The sequence below is a fragment of the Erythrolamprus reginae genome, chromosome 10 (genome assembly GCF_031021105.1).
Source record: "Erythrolamprus reginae isolate rEryReg1 chromosome 10, rEryReg1.hap1, whole genome shotgun sequence".
NCBI lineage: Eukaryota > Metazoa > Chordata > Lepidosauria > Squamata > Dipsadidae > Erythrolamprus > Erythrolamprus reginae.
The window spans coordinates 13,304,338-13,319,722 of NC_091959.1; the positions used below are offsets into that span (position 1 = coordinate 13,304,338).

Sequence of the window (15,385 nt, forward strand, 5' to 3'; positions counted from 1 at the left end):
ACATTGCATGAATTGAGAAGGAACCTAACTTGGAATTGTGCAAATTATGCTGTCAGTTCGCTTCCTCACGTGTGCACAGAAGCAAAAAAAAATGTATTTTATTTATTAAATTTGTATGCCGCCCCGAGTCTATGGAGAGGGGCGGCATAAAATTTAATAAATAAAATAAATAAATAAGTTGGCAGCGTCTATAGCACTGCTGAGAGAGCTGGTTTGGCGGTGTGTCCAGCCAGCCATCACTGCTAGTTCGGCGAGCGGGGAGGAATTCCCACTACCGGACCTATAGAATTGGTTCTAACTGGCAGGAACCCACCTCTGAACTGCACCACCATGGTTCTTAATCCAGATGCATCCTCAGAACTATTATTTATTATTTATTTATTCGATTTTTATGCCGCCCTTCTCCTTAGACTCAGGGCGGCTTACAACATGTTAGCAATAGCACTTTTTTAACAGAGCTAGGCTATTGCCCCCACAATCCGGGTCCTCATTTTACCCACCTCGGAAGAATGAAAGGCTGAGTCAACCTTGAGCTGGTGATGAGATTTGAACCACTGACCTTCAGATCTACAAGTCAGCTTCAGTGGCCTGCAGTACAGCACTCTACCTGCTGCGCCACCCCGGTTATGCAAAATTGCAGGTGAGGAGTCAATGTTTGGATGAGGAAAGGGAAACACTTGAGACTTTCAAGGGGAGACTGGACTGCCATATGTCCGAAATGGTGTAGGGCAGTGTGGCAAACCTTTTTTTCCTCGGGTGCCGAAAGAGCATGTGCTATCAAACATGCATGAGTGCCCACATCCATAATTCTGTTGTGGTTGGCTCTGGGCCAACTTCTGCAATGGGGAATGTGGACGTTGCTTCAGGGGAATTCTTGGGTTCACAGAGAGGTGTGTTATTGCCAGAAGATTCTGATAGTGAAGATTCATTGCCAAGGATAGAAAGTGGATGGAGTGATGGGTGCAGCCAGCCCATCAGTTAATGCTCCCATTAGTGAGATGTCAGACTCGGAGGAGGATCCGCTGGTAGATGCCCGTATGCGCAGGCTCATGACAACATGAGGGACCAGCTATGCAGGCATCATCGAAGATAGGGGAGAACACCTGTTGCTGAGGCAATTAGGTTAATGTGTTGGGTGGTAAATTACAGGCGTTGGGGAGTGTGCGTGTGGGCCTTTATCCGTTTGCTACTGTTTGGATTATTCCAGGACTTCTACTGACTTTTTGAACACTTCACAGTTAACTGGACTCATAGAAGGGGGTGGCTGTGAAGATTCACAGCTGCCTTAATTGCTCTCGTTTTGGCCTTTGGCCGCATTCCAGGACTGTTATCTGGGTGAGAGAAATTTGGCTCTTTTTAAAGTGTGTGCTTTTAAAAACAGTTTGGATAAATTGTTTCATTTCTTCTGTGCCGGTGTGTGTTTGAATTTGCATTCCTAACTAGCAAAGAGCCCGGCATAACAAATTCAATGCCTGGGGAGGGCAAAAACAGCTTCCCCCACCCCCGGAGGCCATCTGGAGGTCAGAAACGGCCTGTTTCCCAACTTCTGGTGGGCCCAGTAGGCTCGTGTTTTGCCCTCCCCAGGCTCCAAAGGCTTCCTTGGAACCAGGGGATTTATTTATTTATCTGTTTGTTTGTTTGTTTGTTTGTTTATTGATTAATTGGATTTGTATGCTGGCCCTCTCCGGAGACTCGGGGCAGCTAACAGCAATAATAAAACAGCATATAATAATAATCCAATACTAAAAACAATTAAAAACCCATTATTATAAAAAACCAAACATACACACAGACATTCCATGCATAAAATTGTAAAGGCCTAGGGGGAAAGAGTATCTCAATTCCCCCATGCCTGGCGGCAGAGGTGGGTTTTAAGTAGCTTACGAAAGGCAAGGAGGGTGGGGGCAATTCTAACCTCTGGGGAGAGTTGGTTCCAGAGGGCTGGGGCCGCCACAGAGAAGGCTCTTCCCCTGGGTCCCACCAAGCGGCATTGTTTAGTTGACGGGACACGGAGAAGACCCACTCTGTGGGACCTAACTGGTCACTGGGATTCATGCAGCAGAAGGCAGTCCCTGAGATAACCTGGTCGGGTGCCATAAAGGGCTTTATAGGTCATAACCAACACTTTGAATTGTGACCGGAAACTGATCGGGATGGTAAAAACGCCCTCCACCATCTCCCCGGAGGCTCCCTGGAAGCCAAAAATGCCCTCCAAGAGCCTCTGTACAAGCCAAAAATAAGCTGGCCGGCACATACATGCATGTTGGAGCTGAGCTAGGGCAACGGCTTGCGTGCCAGCAGATATGGCTCCGCATGCCACCTGTGGCACCCATGTCATAGGTTTGCCATCACTGGTGTAGGGACTCCTGCTTGAGTGGGGAGGCTGGACTAGATGACCTACAAAGTCCCTTCCGACCCTAATAATAAATTAAAAAAATGGGAGGAGTCTGGTAATACTATTTTTAATTCACCTATTTTATAAAAAAAACCACCCATTTCCAAGGGCCATAGCCCCTTTCGTCAGAGGCCTGAATTAAAGGGAGCTGCAGCTCCCACCGTTTTCTGCAAGAGCCGTCATAGATCTGAGTGCATTTCAGTGCAACATTGCAAATGCTGAGTCAAACTGGACCGTTTGAGCCTTCCCCCTCCCGCCCTGCCATTGAAATGGAAAGGATGGCCTGAAGCTCTATCAGGGGATCCAGAAGATGACTATCCTTCCAAGTGGAATCGAAAAAGAGACTCATGGCTCATTAGCTAATGCTGCCTTCCTCGCAGAGAGAAAGAGGCAGAGGGGAAATCTTGAAAATGGGAGCTATAAATTTTTTGTGCCTCTGTCGTTCCAAGAGTCTGGAGGAGTGGCCAGCTGCTCGTTGCTTTTCTGTGCAATTCATTTCAGGTTTGTTCGCCATCCTGATTGAAATTCATGATTTGGGGGGATTCCAGGATCCTGGGAAGGAAATAAGAATGCACAAGAAGTGTCCTTCACGCCTCCCCCTGCAACAAAATACACCTTACTCCACCAGACCTCTTAGAAAAGGGGAGAGGTCAACTGTAGACAATCTAAGGTTGAGGATTTTGGGGTTTGGGGACCACAGAGTCAGATAGTGAATTCCAGTATTTCACCAGACTTGAAATACTGAAATTAGACAATTGACAACTACGTTTATTTGTTTGTTTGTTTGTTTGTTTGTTTGTTTGTTTGTTTACTTATTTACTTATTTACTTATTTACTTATTTACTTATTTACTTATTTACTTATTTACTTATTTACTTATTTACTTATTTACTTATTTACTTATTTACTTATTTACTTATTTACTTATTTACTTATTTACTTATTTACTTATTTACTTATTTACTTATTTACTTATTTACTTATTTACTTATTTACTTATTTACTTATTTACTTATTTACTTATTTACTTATTTACTTATTTACTTATTTACTTATTTACTTATTTACTTATTTACTTATTTACTTATTTACTTATTTACTTATTTACTTATTTACTTATTTACTTACTTACTTACTTACTTACTTACTTACTTACTTATTTATTTATTTATTTATTGGATTTGTATGCCGCCCTTCTCCATGGACTCGGGGCAGCTAACAATAGTGGTAAAAACAGCATCTGACAATCCAATACTAAAACAGCTAAAAACCCTTGTTATAAAACTAATCATACATACAAACATACCATGCATAAATTGTAGAGGCCTAGGGGGAAAGAATATCTCAGTTCCCCCATGCCTGATGGCAGAGGTGGGTTTTAAGGAGCTTAAGAAAGGCAAGGAGGGTGGGGGCTATTCTAATCTCTGGGGGGAGTTGGTTCCAGAGGGCCGGGGCCACCACAGAGAAGGCTCTTCCCCTGGGTCCTGCCAAACGACATTGTTTAGTTGACGGGACCCAGAGAAGGCCCACTCTGTGGGACCTAACTGGTCGCTGGGATTCGTGCGGCAGAAGGCGGTCCCGGAGATAATCTGGTCCGGTGCCATGAAGGGCTTTATAGGTGATAACCAACACTTTGAATTGTGACCAGAAACAGATCGGCAAACAATGCAGACTGTGGAGTGTTGGTGTTGTCTCTGAACTGATCTAAACATAGTTTACAAAATCGCATGCCAAAATGTCCTTCCCGTTAAGGACTACTTCACCTTCAACCGCAACAACACACAAGCATGCAATAAGATTCAAACTAAATTTAAACAGCTCCGAAATAGACTGCAGAAAATACGACTTCAGCAATAGAGTGATCAATGCCTGGAATTCACTACCTGACTCTGTGGTCCCCAAACCCCAAAATCTTCAACCTTAGATTGTCTACAGTTGACCTCTCCCCTTTTCTAAGAGGTCTGTAAGGGGCGTGCATAAGCGCACCATTGTGCCTACCGTCCCTGGCCTACTGTCTTATTTGTCTTCCTTTATCATTATTTTCTATGTTATGTGTATATAAACTACAGTGGTACCTCGAGATACGAGTTTAATTCGTTCCGGACCTGCGCTCTTAAGTCGAGCAGCTCTTATCTCGAACGACTTTTCCCCATAGGAATTAATGTAAATAATTTTAATTGGTTCCAGCCCTCAAAAAAACTCACAAAGTTAGTCTAAATTATGCAAAAAGACATTGCAAGAATAAATGTAACTTTACTTATTAATAAGATGATAAGCTGAGAGCTTTCCTTCCCTTCCTCTTTTTACCCAAAACAATCAACATGGCAAACTTTTATTTTTATTCATTAAACTGTAGTTATTTATTCAACTTCACTGCCACCCAATCCTGTAGAGGGAGGAAAGAAGGGAGGAAGGAAAAGGAAAGCAAGAAATGGAGGGAGGAAAGTAAGGAAGGAAAGAAAGAAAGGAAGGAAGAAAGAAAGGAAGAAAGAAAGGGTGAAGGGACAGGAACAGAGGAAGGAAGCAAGGAAACTTATGAAAGGGGAGAGTAACTTCACTGCCACCCAATCCTGTAGAGGGAGGAAAGAAGGGAGGAAGGAAAAGGAAAGCAAGAAATAGAGGAAGGGAAGGTAAAAGAGAGAAAGAAAAAGAGCAAGAAAGAAAGCAAGCAAGAGAGAAAGAAAGAAAATGAAAGAGAAATAAAAATAGAGAGGGAGAATGAAAGAAATGGAAGGAGGGAAGGAAGGAGAGAAAGAAAGAGAAAGAAAGAAAGCAAGAGAAAGAAAGAAAGAAAGAAAGAGAAAGAAAGAAAGAAAGAGAAAGAAAAAAGAATGAAAGAGCAAGAGAGCAAGAGAGAAAAAGAAAGAGAGAAAGAAAGAAAGAAAGAAAGAAAGAAAGAAAGAAAGGCAACTTCAAAGAAAGGCTCACTGAGCATCTCTCAGTCTCTCTCTCTTTCTATCCCTCTCTCTTTCTCTCCCCCCTCTCCCCCCTTTCCCTCTCTCTTTCTCTCCCCCCTCTCCCCCCTTTCCCTCTCCCCCCCCAGGCCGGCAGCGATGTTTTAAAACAGCCGCGCCGTTTGCGAGCTAACTCCTGAGGTGCGGAAGTTCGCCTTTGGCGTTTGGGCCACTCGGAATGTGAAATTCAAAACAGCGTTCGGATCCCCCCACCCCCAGCAGAAGCCAAGGAACCCCAGAGTGGGGCGGCAGGGGAGGCGACCGCCTCTCCACTCACCAGGTGCCGGGATACGAGCCGAGAAGAGCCGGGCTGGCTTACTTTCCTTCCTTCCCGCGCTGATGCAGAGCCACTCGAACAAAGCGTCACGCCCCCCTGACGCTTTTGGCGGCAAAAGAGCCCAGCGTCGCTTCGGAAGCTGCCGAAAGCATCAGAGGGGCGCGACGCTTTGTTCGAGTGGCTCTGCATCAGCGCGGGAAGGAAGGAAAGTAAGCCAGCCCAGCTCTTCTCGGCTCGTATCGCGGAGAGGGGCGGCATACAAATCCAAGTAATAAATAAAATAAAATAAAAAAATGTCTCTCCTCTCCCAGCTCTTATCTCGAGTAGCTCTTAAGTCGAGCAGCTCTTATGTCGGGGTTCCACTGTACTATCCTATAGTTGATTGTTTGATTGATTGATTGATAAATAAATAGATAAATAGATAAATAGGTAAATAGATAAATAGGTAAATAGATAAATAGGTAAATAGATAAATAAATAAATAGATAGATAAATAAATAGATGAATAGATGAATAGATGAATAGATGAATAGATGAATAGATGAATAGATGAATAGATGAATAGATGAATAGATGAATAGATGAATAGATAGATAAATAATAGATAAATAGATAAATAATAGATAAATAGATAAATAGATAAATAAATATAAAACAATTACCCCAAAGTAAGGGGCTATTGGAAAAAAGTACATAAAAACTACACCGATGCGGTGTAGTTGTGAAAGTGTTGGACTAGGAGCAAAGAAACACAGATTTTAGCCCATCCTCAACCATGAAACTCCCTGAAGGAAGAGGAATGGAGGGCTAGCCAGGCCTGAGCTCCTGAACAAAATATGAAATATAAATGGAACACGCCAAGTCATTCTGGGGACCACGGTGTCATTAAATATGTTTCGGCTGCCTTTTTCTCCCTTCCATAAGATGTTTCTGTTAGAATATTCATGACTGGGAAGACCATGTTAACAAGGTTAGTCAATGAATAGGCTTAGCAACTGAGTCAGCCAATAGGAGCTAACCACTTCTGAGTCTGTGCAGAGAATCGAAATTGAGATGTTAGCTTAAGGCTGGGCGTGGCTTAACTGCTAGCTGTAGTTCAGTAGTTCAAATCTCACCACCGAGTCCAGGTTGACTCAGCCTTCCTTCCTTCCGAGGTGGGTAAAATGAGGACCCAGACAGTTGGGGGAAATATGGTGATTCTGTAAATCACTTAGAGAGGGCTGTAAAAGCACTAGGAACCGGTATATAAGTCTAAATGCTATTGCTATTGTCTACTCTGCGCTTGTCTCCTGCTGAAATGAAACTAACTGTTCTCTGCTACCTGTAATTGTTTGAAGAAGAATCTATATTGGTATTGTAAAATTTCCTTCATCTATATTCTTGTATGTAAAAAAGTGAATGAATCCAGCTGAATCAGTCATCGGTGTGTGCTTCTGGAAATTGATTTTCCTGCAACAAACTCTAATAGTTTACAGACAAGTGGAACGTCAATCCCTTTGGTATTTCTACCAGGCAAGTTTTGTGAAAGAAATGTGTCAGAAATTTATTTATTTATTTACTTACTTACTTACTTACTTACTTACTTACTTACTTACTTACTTACTTACTTACTTACTTATTTATTCTTTGTCCAATATACAATACATATGAAGGAGAATAGACATTAAGTAATATATATAATGATAGAAAGTAAGAAATAAGAGAGGTTGGAGGAAAGGAGAGAAAATGTATGATATATGAGATAAGGAAAGAAGATTGGACAGGGGACGATAGGCACATCAGTGCACTTATGTACGCCCCTTACTGGCCTCTTAGGAACCTGGAGAGGTCAATCGTGGAGAGTCTTAGGGAGAAATGTTTGGGGCTGGGGGCTGACACCACTGAGTCTGGCAATGAGTTCCACGCTTCGACAACTCGATTGTTAAAGTCATATTTTTTACAGTCAAGTTTGGAGCGGTTGATGTTAAGTTTGAATCTGTTGCGTGCTCTTGTGTTGTTGCTGTTGAAGCTGAAGTAGTCATTGACCGGAAGGACGTTGCAGCATATGATCTTGTGGGCAATACTTAAATCGTGTTTTAGGCGTCGCAGTTCTAAGCTTTCAAGATCCAGGATAGTTAGTCTATTTTCGTAAGGTATTCTGTTACGAGTGGAGGAGTGAAGGGCTCTTCTGGTGAAGTACCACGGCCTGACCTTCCTCTGTCTTTCAAAGCATTTAATTGTGTATTTTCCCCTCTTTCCTCCCTTTTCTTCTCTAGGATGTGACTTTCCACAGGAAGATGGACCAGGAAAGGAAAGAATCTGCCAAAATTCATTAGCACCTGATGAGAAGAGCAGCCGATCCCTTGGGTCCCCCACTCCCATCATTGTTTGACAGCTGAAGGATTCAGAAGACACAAAAAGGCAGAACTAACATACCATGGCATGCTTTAGGAAAGACACACTTCCTTAACTCAAGCGTCATCTAAATGGTGGCTGGTTTGATCGCCTATAAAACACATCTTCAAAAGAAGAGGCGGCTATGCCCCTGTAGTTAACTGAACGGGTTAAAATATATCCATTTGCAGAAGATACGATACAAACATTCATAAAAATATAACTGTCCATCCAGGCATATTTGCTCAAAATGGATAGAAACCAAGGGAGCCATGGATTTGATGACTATCGCTACCAGGATGGGGGCTACACAGGTTATGCTCCCAACGACTCAACCTATCACACTGGGGACGAGCGGAACCAGGAGGAAGACGCCCAGAGCGATGCCACTGAAGGCCACGACGAAGACGACGAAGTCTACGAAGGAGAGTACCAGGGCATTCCTCACCCGGATGACAAGCCCAAGCAGAAGAAAGCCGGTCTGTCCAACGAGTTCCGAGACCACGATGAGCTGATAGCGGAAAAGATGGAAGACGAAGAACAGCTGGCCCACCAGTATGAGAACATCATTGGGGAATGCGGCCATGGGCGATTCCAGTGGATGCTTTTCATTGTGCTGGGCTTGGCCCTGATGGCGGATGGAGTGGAAGTCTTTGTGGTTGGCTTTGTCTTGCCCAGCGCAGAAAAAGACATGTGCTTATCAAGCTCCAACAAAGGAATGTTAGGTGAGTTGATATGTATGCTATAAAGCCCTTCATGGCACCGGACCAGAATATCTCCGGGACCGCCTTCTGCCGCACGAATCCCAGTGACCAGCTAGGTCCCACAGAGTTGGCCTTCTCCGGGTCCCGTCAACTAAACAATGTCATTTGGCGGGACCCAGGGGAAGAGCCTTCTCTGTGGTGGCCCCGACCCTTTGGAACCAACTCCCCCCAGATATCAGAGTTGCCCCCACCCTCCTTGCCTTTCGTAAGCTCCTTAAAACCCACCTTTGCTGTCAGGCATGGGGGAATTGAGACTTTCCCTCCCCCTAGGCTTATAAAATTTATGCATGGTATGTTAGTATGTATGATTGGTTTCTAAATTGGGGTTTTAAATTAACTTAAATATTAGATTTGTTTACATTGTACTATTATTGCTGTGAGCCGCCCCGAGTCTGCGGAGAGGGGTGGCATACAAATCAGATTAATAAATAAAATAAATAAATAAATAAATGCTGTTGTTGAGCGGGAATGATTGATTTTTTAATGTAATGGAGATTTTAGATTAGATAGAAACATAGAAGTCTGATGGCAGAAAAAGACCTCATGGTCCATCTAGTCTGCCCTTATACTATTTTCTGTATTTTATCTTAGGATGGATATATGTTTATCCAAGGCATGTTTCAATTCAGTTACTGTGGATTTATCTACCACGTCTGCTGGAAGTTTGTTCCAAGGATCTACTACTCTTTCAGTAAAATAATATTTTCTCATGTTGCTTTTGATCTTTCCCCCAACTAACTTCAATAAGATAAGCGGGTTTTATATTAATTGGATTTAGGATTTGTATTGTATTGTTCTTTTTATATGTTGTATAAGCCACCCCGAGTCCCTGGAGAGGGGTGGCATATAAATCCAGTTAATAAAATAAATAATACAATAAACTAGGAAGGAGCCTGTATAGTCTTCCAGATTATATACCATATTTTTCAGAGTATAGGACCTATAAAGCCCTACATGATATCAGACCAGAATACCTATGGGACCGCCTCCTACCGCATGAATCCCAGCGGCCGATTAGGTCCCACAGAGTTGGCCTTCTGCGGGTTCCGTCGACTAAATAATGTCATCCGGCGGGACCCAGGGGAAGAGCCTTCTCTGTGGCGGCCCCGGCCCTCTGGAATCAACTCCCCCTTGAGATCCAAATTGCCCTCACCCTCTTTGCCTTCCGCAAGATGTTGAAGACCCATCTATGCCGCCAAGCATGAGGGGATTAACTTCTCCCCCTACCCTTCTGATTTAAGCATATGAGATTGGTGTGACTCTGTAGAATTGCTAGTTTTTAGTAAAAATGGGTTTTTTAATTTAGTTTTCATATTTGATTTGTATTCTATTGTATAGCTATTGCTGTTGTGAGCTGCTCCGAGTCCTCGGAGAGGGGCAGCATACAAATCTAATTAAATAATAATAATAATAATAATAATAATAATAATAATAATAATAATAATAATAATAATAGTATAAGACGCACCTTAGTTTTGGAGGAGGAAAATAGGGAGGAAATCTACATACCAGGTTTTTATCTGGCTAGCAACTGTATATGTCTAGGGATTCAGGCTGGACCAAAGTACCAAATTCATTCGCATACATCCAGACATACAACCAACTTTGGGAAATTTAAGGCAGATTTCAAACTGCTATCATTTCAGCCACCAGCAGCCACTGGATTTCATAGTGGTCTCTTGAGCAGTTCTTCAGTTTTATCTATCAATTCTCATTGGTTGGTTATGATCTATAAAGCCCTTCATGGCATCGGACCAGAATACCTATGGGACCACCTTCTGCCGCACGAATCCCAGCGACCGGTTAGGTCCCACAGAGTTGGCCTTCTCCGGAGCCTGTCGACTAAACAATGTCGTTTGGCAGGACCCAGGGGAAGAGCCTTCTCTGTGGTGGCCCCGACCCTCTGGAACCAGCTCCCCCCGAGATTAGAACCGCCCCCATCCTCCTTGCCTTTCGTAAACTTCTTAAAACCCACCTCTGCCGTCAGGCATGGGGGAATTGAGACATCTCCCCTGGGCCTATACAGTTTATACATGGTATGTTTGTGTGTATGTTTGCTCTTAATAATGGGGTTTTTAGTGTTTTTTAAATTATTAGATTTGTTTTACATTGTCTTTATTATTGCTGTGAGCAACCCTGAGTCTATGGAGAGGGGCAATCAAATCAAATCAAATCAAATCTCAAATCAAATCAAATCAAATCTCAAATCAATATATAAATATAAAATAATAAAATAAAATAAAATAAAATAAAATAAAATAATAAAATAAAATAAAATAAAATAAAATAAAATAAAATAAAATAAAATAAAATAAAATAAAATAAAATAAAATAAAATAAAATAAAATAAAATAAAATAAAATAAAATAAAATAAAATAAAATAAAATAAAATAAAATAAAATAAAATAAAATAAAATAAAATAAAATAAAATAAAATAAAATAAAATAAAATAATAAATTTCTTTGGATGAAAGGGATTTTCATTTTGAAATCTCAGTGTACATGAAAGAAAAGAGACATTTGTCAAGAATCATGAGGTACAACACTTCATGATTGTCACAAGGGTCAAATAAGCAATCAGGAAACGATCCATATTAATAAAAATCTTAAGGATACAAGCAACAAGTTACAATTAAACAGGGGTGGACTGGACACAACCCACTACTGCCCCTGCTCCTCTGAAAGCCAACTTGGCAGGTGTGTTGAATTCAAGTGATTTTTCATTTTCTGAAGAAAACAGTTTGCTAGAGGAAACTAGGCAATAATTACATTAGTGAAATTCTGCTGGGCCAAGCTAAAAACCACCTGACTTGGGTTTTCTCTCCTCAAGCAACTCCTGTACAATTTTACTTCCCTTGAATTGCATTAATTTTGTTCTTCCCTTTGGTGGTCAGGCAGTAGGAAAAGCAAGTAGGATGCTTGGCTGCATAGCTAGAGGTATAACAAGCAGGAAGGGGGAGATTGTGATCCCCTTATATAGAGCGCTGGTGAGACCACATTTGGAATACTGTGTTCAGTTCTGGAGACCTCACCTACAAAAAGATATGGATAAAATTGAACGGGTCCCAAGATGGGCTACAAGAATGGTGGAAGGTCTTAAGCATAAAACGTATCAGGAAAGACTTAATGAACTCAATCTGTATAGTCTGGAGGACAGAAGGAAAATCAAAAACATTTAAATATGTTAAAGGGTTAAATAAGGTCCAGGAGGGAAGTGTTTTTAATAGGAAAGTGAACACAAGAACAAGGGGACACAATCTGAAGTTAGTTGGGGAAAAGATCAAAAGCAACGTGAGAAAATATTATTTGACTGAAAGAGTAGTAGATCCTTGGAACAAACTTCCAGCAGACGTGGTTGGTAAATCCACAGTAACTGAATTTAAACATGCCTGGGATAAACATAGATCCATCCTAAGATAAAATACAGGAAATAGTATAAGGGCAGACTAGATGGGCCGTGAGGTCTTTTTCTGCCGTCAGTCTTCTATGTTTCTATGTTTATTGGTGCTGATAGACACTGGAAAAGCATCGTTTTTCTTTAAATGCCTTTCTGTCGTGTCTTGTAAATCGATATCCACGCAATACTGCAGGATCTGAAAGTGATTCAACGTGGTGCTTGTGTCCCAGCTGGGATAATTTTTGTTCCTCTCCTCCAGATGTCTCTTTCAATTGTAAGCCAGGACTGCATAGCAGTAAGGTGGAAGAGACAACTTTACTAAGCAGGAGGGACTTTCAGGGTATAATATTTTTTTTAAGTCAAAAACCGTGCACCCCAATCTTTTTTTTTTAAATATAATTTTTATTGATTTTTTTACAAAAAGCAAAAACATAAAACATAAAAAGTGTACCATCACCAAACAAGAAAATAAAAATCCCCTTCACCAGGGAAGATTCAATTCTGTATCGTTCATTTGCTTTATCTCTGGATTACATTGTTCATTCTTTATAAAGTGATTGAATTTTATTTTTTACATTTGCATCGCGTGCTGATATTGTTAATGTATAATTCTTAACCTTCTCCCACCGCCTCATTGTTGCTGCTAATTTCTCTTCATTATAGTTGTGTAATCTAATTTCCATAATTTCATAGTGAATATGGTCCACCATGTACCTGCACCAATTTTTTATCGTCCATTTATTATCATCTTTCCACCCAAGCACTATAGTTGCCTGGGCACTTTCTATCGCTGCAGTTTTGATTTCTTCGTATTCTTTTACCTCACTATTTTTTATCAATAATGTTGCTTCCTTGGTTATTTTCCAGTTGCCATTCGTGATAAAATTTTATTCACCTCCATTTGTATTTGCTTCCAAAATTTTTGAACTTTATTACATTCCCAAAACATATGCATAAATACTCCTTTTTCCTTACATCCATGCCAACAGTATCCTTTCCTCATTTTTTGAAAGCTGTGCACCCCAATCTTGTGTTCAAAGTGCCGCCCAGCTGAGTAGAGCTTTAAGCTGCCATCCTGATCCCCCCCCCAGATCCTGTAGATGCTCATTAGGCTTTGAAACTGAAGGATGGATGAAGGAGAAAAAAAAGAATGAGATCCATTTTGCCAAGACTTAGAAACGTTTGCTAAGAGATCAGAGAAAAATCTAGGTCAGTGATGGCGAACCTTTTTTTCCTTGGGTGCCGAAAGAGTGTGGGTGTGCACTATTATGCATGCGCACATGCCTATACCCAGGGGTGGGCAGCAGGCAGGATGGGGTGGAACGCAGTTCCACCGGCGGAAATGAGGATGCGTGTGCAGGTCCAACTGATCGGTGACTGTCACTTCCTGGTCTCGGCTCAGCTCTCCTTTTTCCCCCTGCCTGCTGCATCTGGGCTCCTTGCTTTTTTCCTCTTTCCTCCTTCTTGGCCTCGGACGAGCTTCCCTCTCTCCTGCCCGGCTCCCCTCCAGCCTCACGTGGCCACCTCCCGCCTGAGGTGCAAGCAGAAGGTGTGGGTGGAAGTAGGTGGAACTCTTAAAAGTTGCCAAGGTTGGAGATCCCTGCTCTAGCAACACTCCTTTTAAGGAGTATTTCAGGTTTATCACTGTTCTGCCAGGCTCTCTGGTAGGAGCCTCCTGAAAATTCAAAGGTACAAATTTCAGACATACGTTTGAAAATTCAAAACAATGTTCTTTATCACAAAATTCAAAATAAACTAAGCACTCTTTTTGTACTGCAAAGAGCACTCGTCCCAAAACAACCAGGTAGTCTGTACAATTTCCCTTAAGCAGTCATTAAGTACTTAGCTAGCAACTGTGAAGAAACTTCACACCCCTTCTTCTTCCAACAAAGTGAGACACACACATACACACACACACACACGTTGCTCTGCTTTGGTTTCAAAGGCGTGAAAAATCAACAAACAAAGTCCAGAAAACAGCAACACAGGATTCCTGAAGAACTGCGATCAGATACTCTTCCACAACGGCCAAACCCACACACTGCTATTTATAGCAGCAGCCCTAATTACTGGAGCCCCACCCAACCACAGGTGACCTCATTTTCTGTTGTAATAATCCTTCAGTTGTTGTCTCCTATGCATAACTCTACGCATGCGTGGATGTGTCATTAATTCTTGTTCAGAATCCAAGGATGATACAGATGATTGATCTTCTCCTGGGCTGTCTGCCAAACTTCCCTGTCACTCATGCTTCCTTGGTCAGAGGAGGCGTCATCAGCAGATTCCATTGGGAGCAAAACAGGCCTGCGGCATGTGGATGTCTCCCCCACATCCACCTGCACATTCCTTGGGGCAGGAGCTGGGCCAGAGCTAACCACAGCAATCACCATCCCTATATATTTGCATGCACTTCAATTGTGAAAATTAGAGTACAGTGATCCCTCGATTTGCGCGTTCTCGATTAGTGCGAAACGCTGCAACGCGGTTTTTCAAAAAATATTAATTAAAAAATAAGTCCGCGTTTTTTTTCCTACACCACGGTTTTCCCCGCCCGATGACATCATACTGATTGCTGATTGGCCAAAATCTCGACCAGGGAGGGAGAGAAGGGAAGGAGGGAAGGAGGGAGGGAGAGAAGGGAAGGAGGGAAGGAAGGAGGGAGGGAGAGAAGGGAAGGAGGGAGGGTTGCCATTGCCATTGCCGCCAGCGCTGCCCCAAGAAAGCCGGTGAGAGGAAGGAAGGAGGGAAGGAGGGAGGGAGAGAAGGGAAGGAGGGAAGGAGGGAGGGTTGCCATTGCCATTGCCGCCAGCGCTGCCCTGTGGGTAGCGGCGAGGAGCCCGGAAAATTCACCATTGCATTGCCAGCCTCCGAACTTGCGTCGCTCCACCTTCTGCGCATGTGCGGCCATGGAACAAAGGGCGCGCATGCGCAGATGGTGTTTTTACTTCCGCATCCAGTATAACGCGGAAATCGGTTAGCGCGGGAGGTCTTGGAACGTAACCCCCGCGCTAACCGAGGGATCACTGTAGTCAAGAGAGGGGTCTTTGAAAACCTCATGGTATATAGTAGTAATATTAAGGCAACCTCAGCAGGGAACTGTAATTGTAAATGATTCTATCACTAGCCATTTCTGTGACTAAAGGAACAACTAACAAAATGAATGGTCCTCGTTTGTTTTGTTTATTTGCTTGAGTTAGGGGTTAGGAGTGCAAGAGTCTTCAAAT

The 15,385-nt window shown here is 42.4% G+C and overlaps 1 protein-coding gene across 1 annotated transcript in view; it reads left to right on the forward strand.

Moving 5' to 3' along the window:
* SV2B (synaptic vesicle glycoprotein 2B) overlaps nt 1–15,385 on the forward strand; it is an 87,630-nt gene that overhangs the window by 40,484 nt on the left and 31,761 nt on the right. Inside the window, exon 2 of the mRNA XM_070763510.1 lies at nt 7,882–8,724. Coding sequence (XP_070619611.1) covers nt 8,250–8,724 — 475 coding nt within the window. The 5' untranslated portion in view covers nt 7,882–8,249. The remainder of the gene's footprint in view (nt 1–7,881; nt 8,725–15,385) is intronic.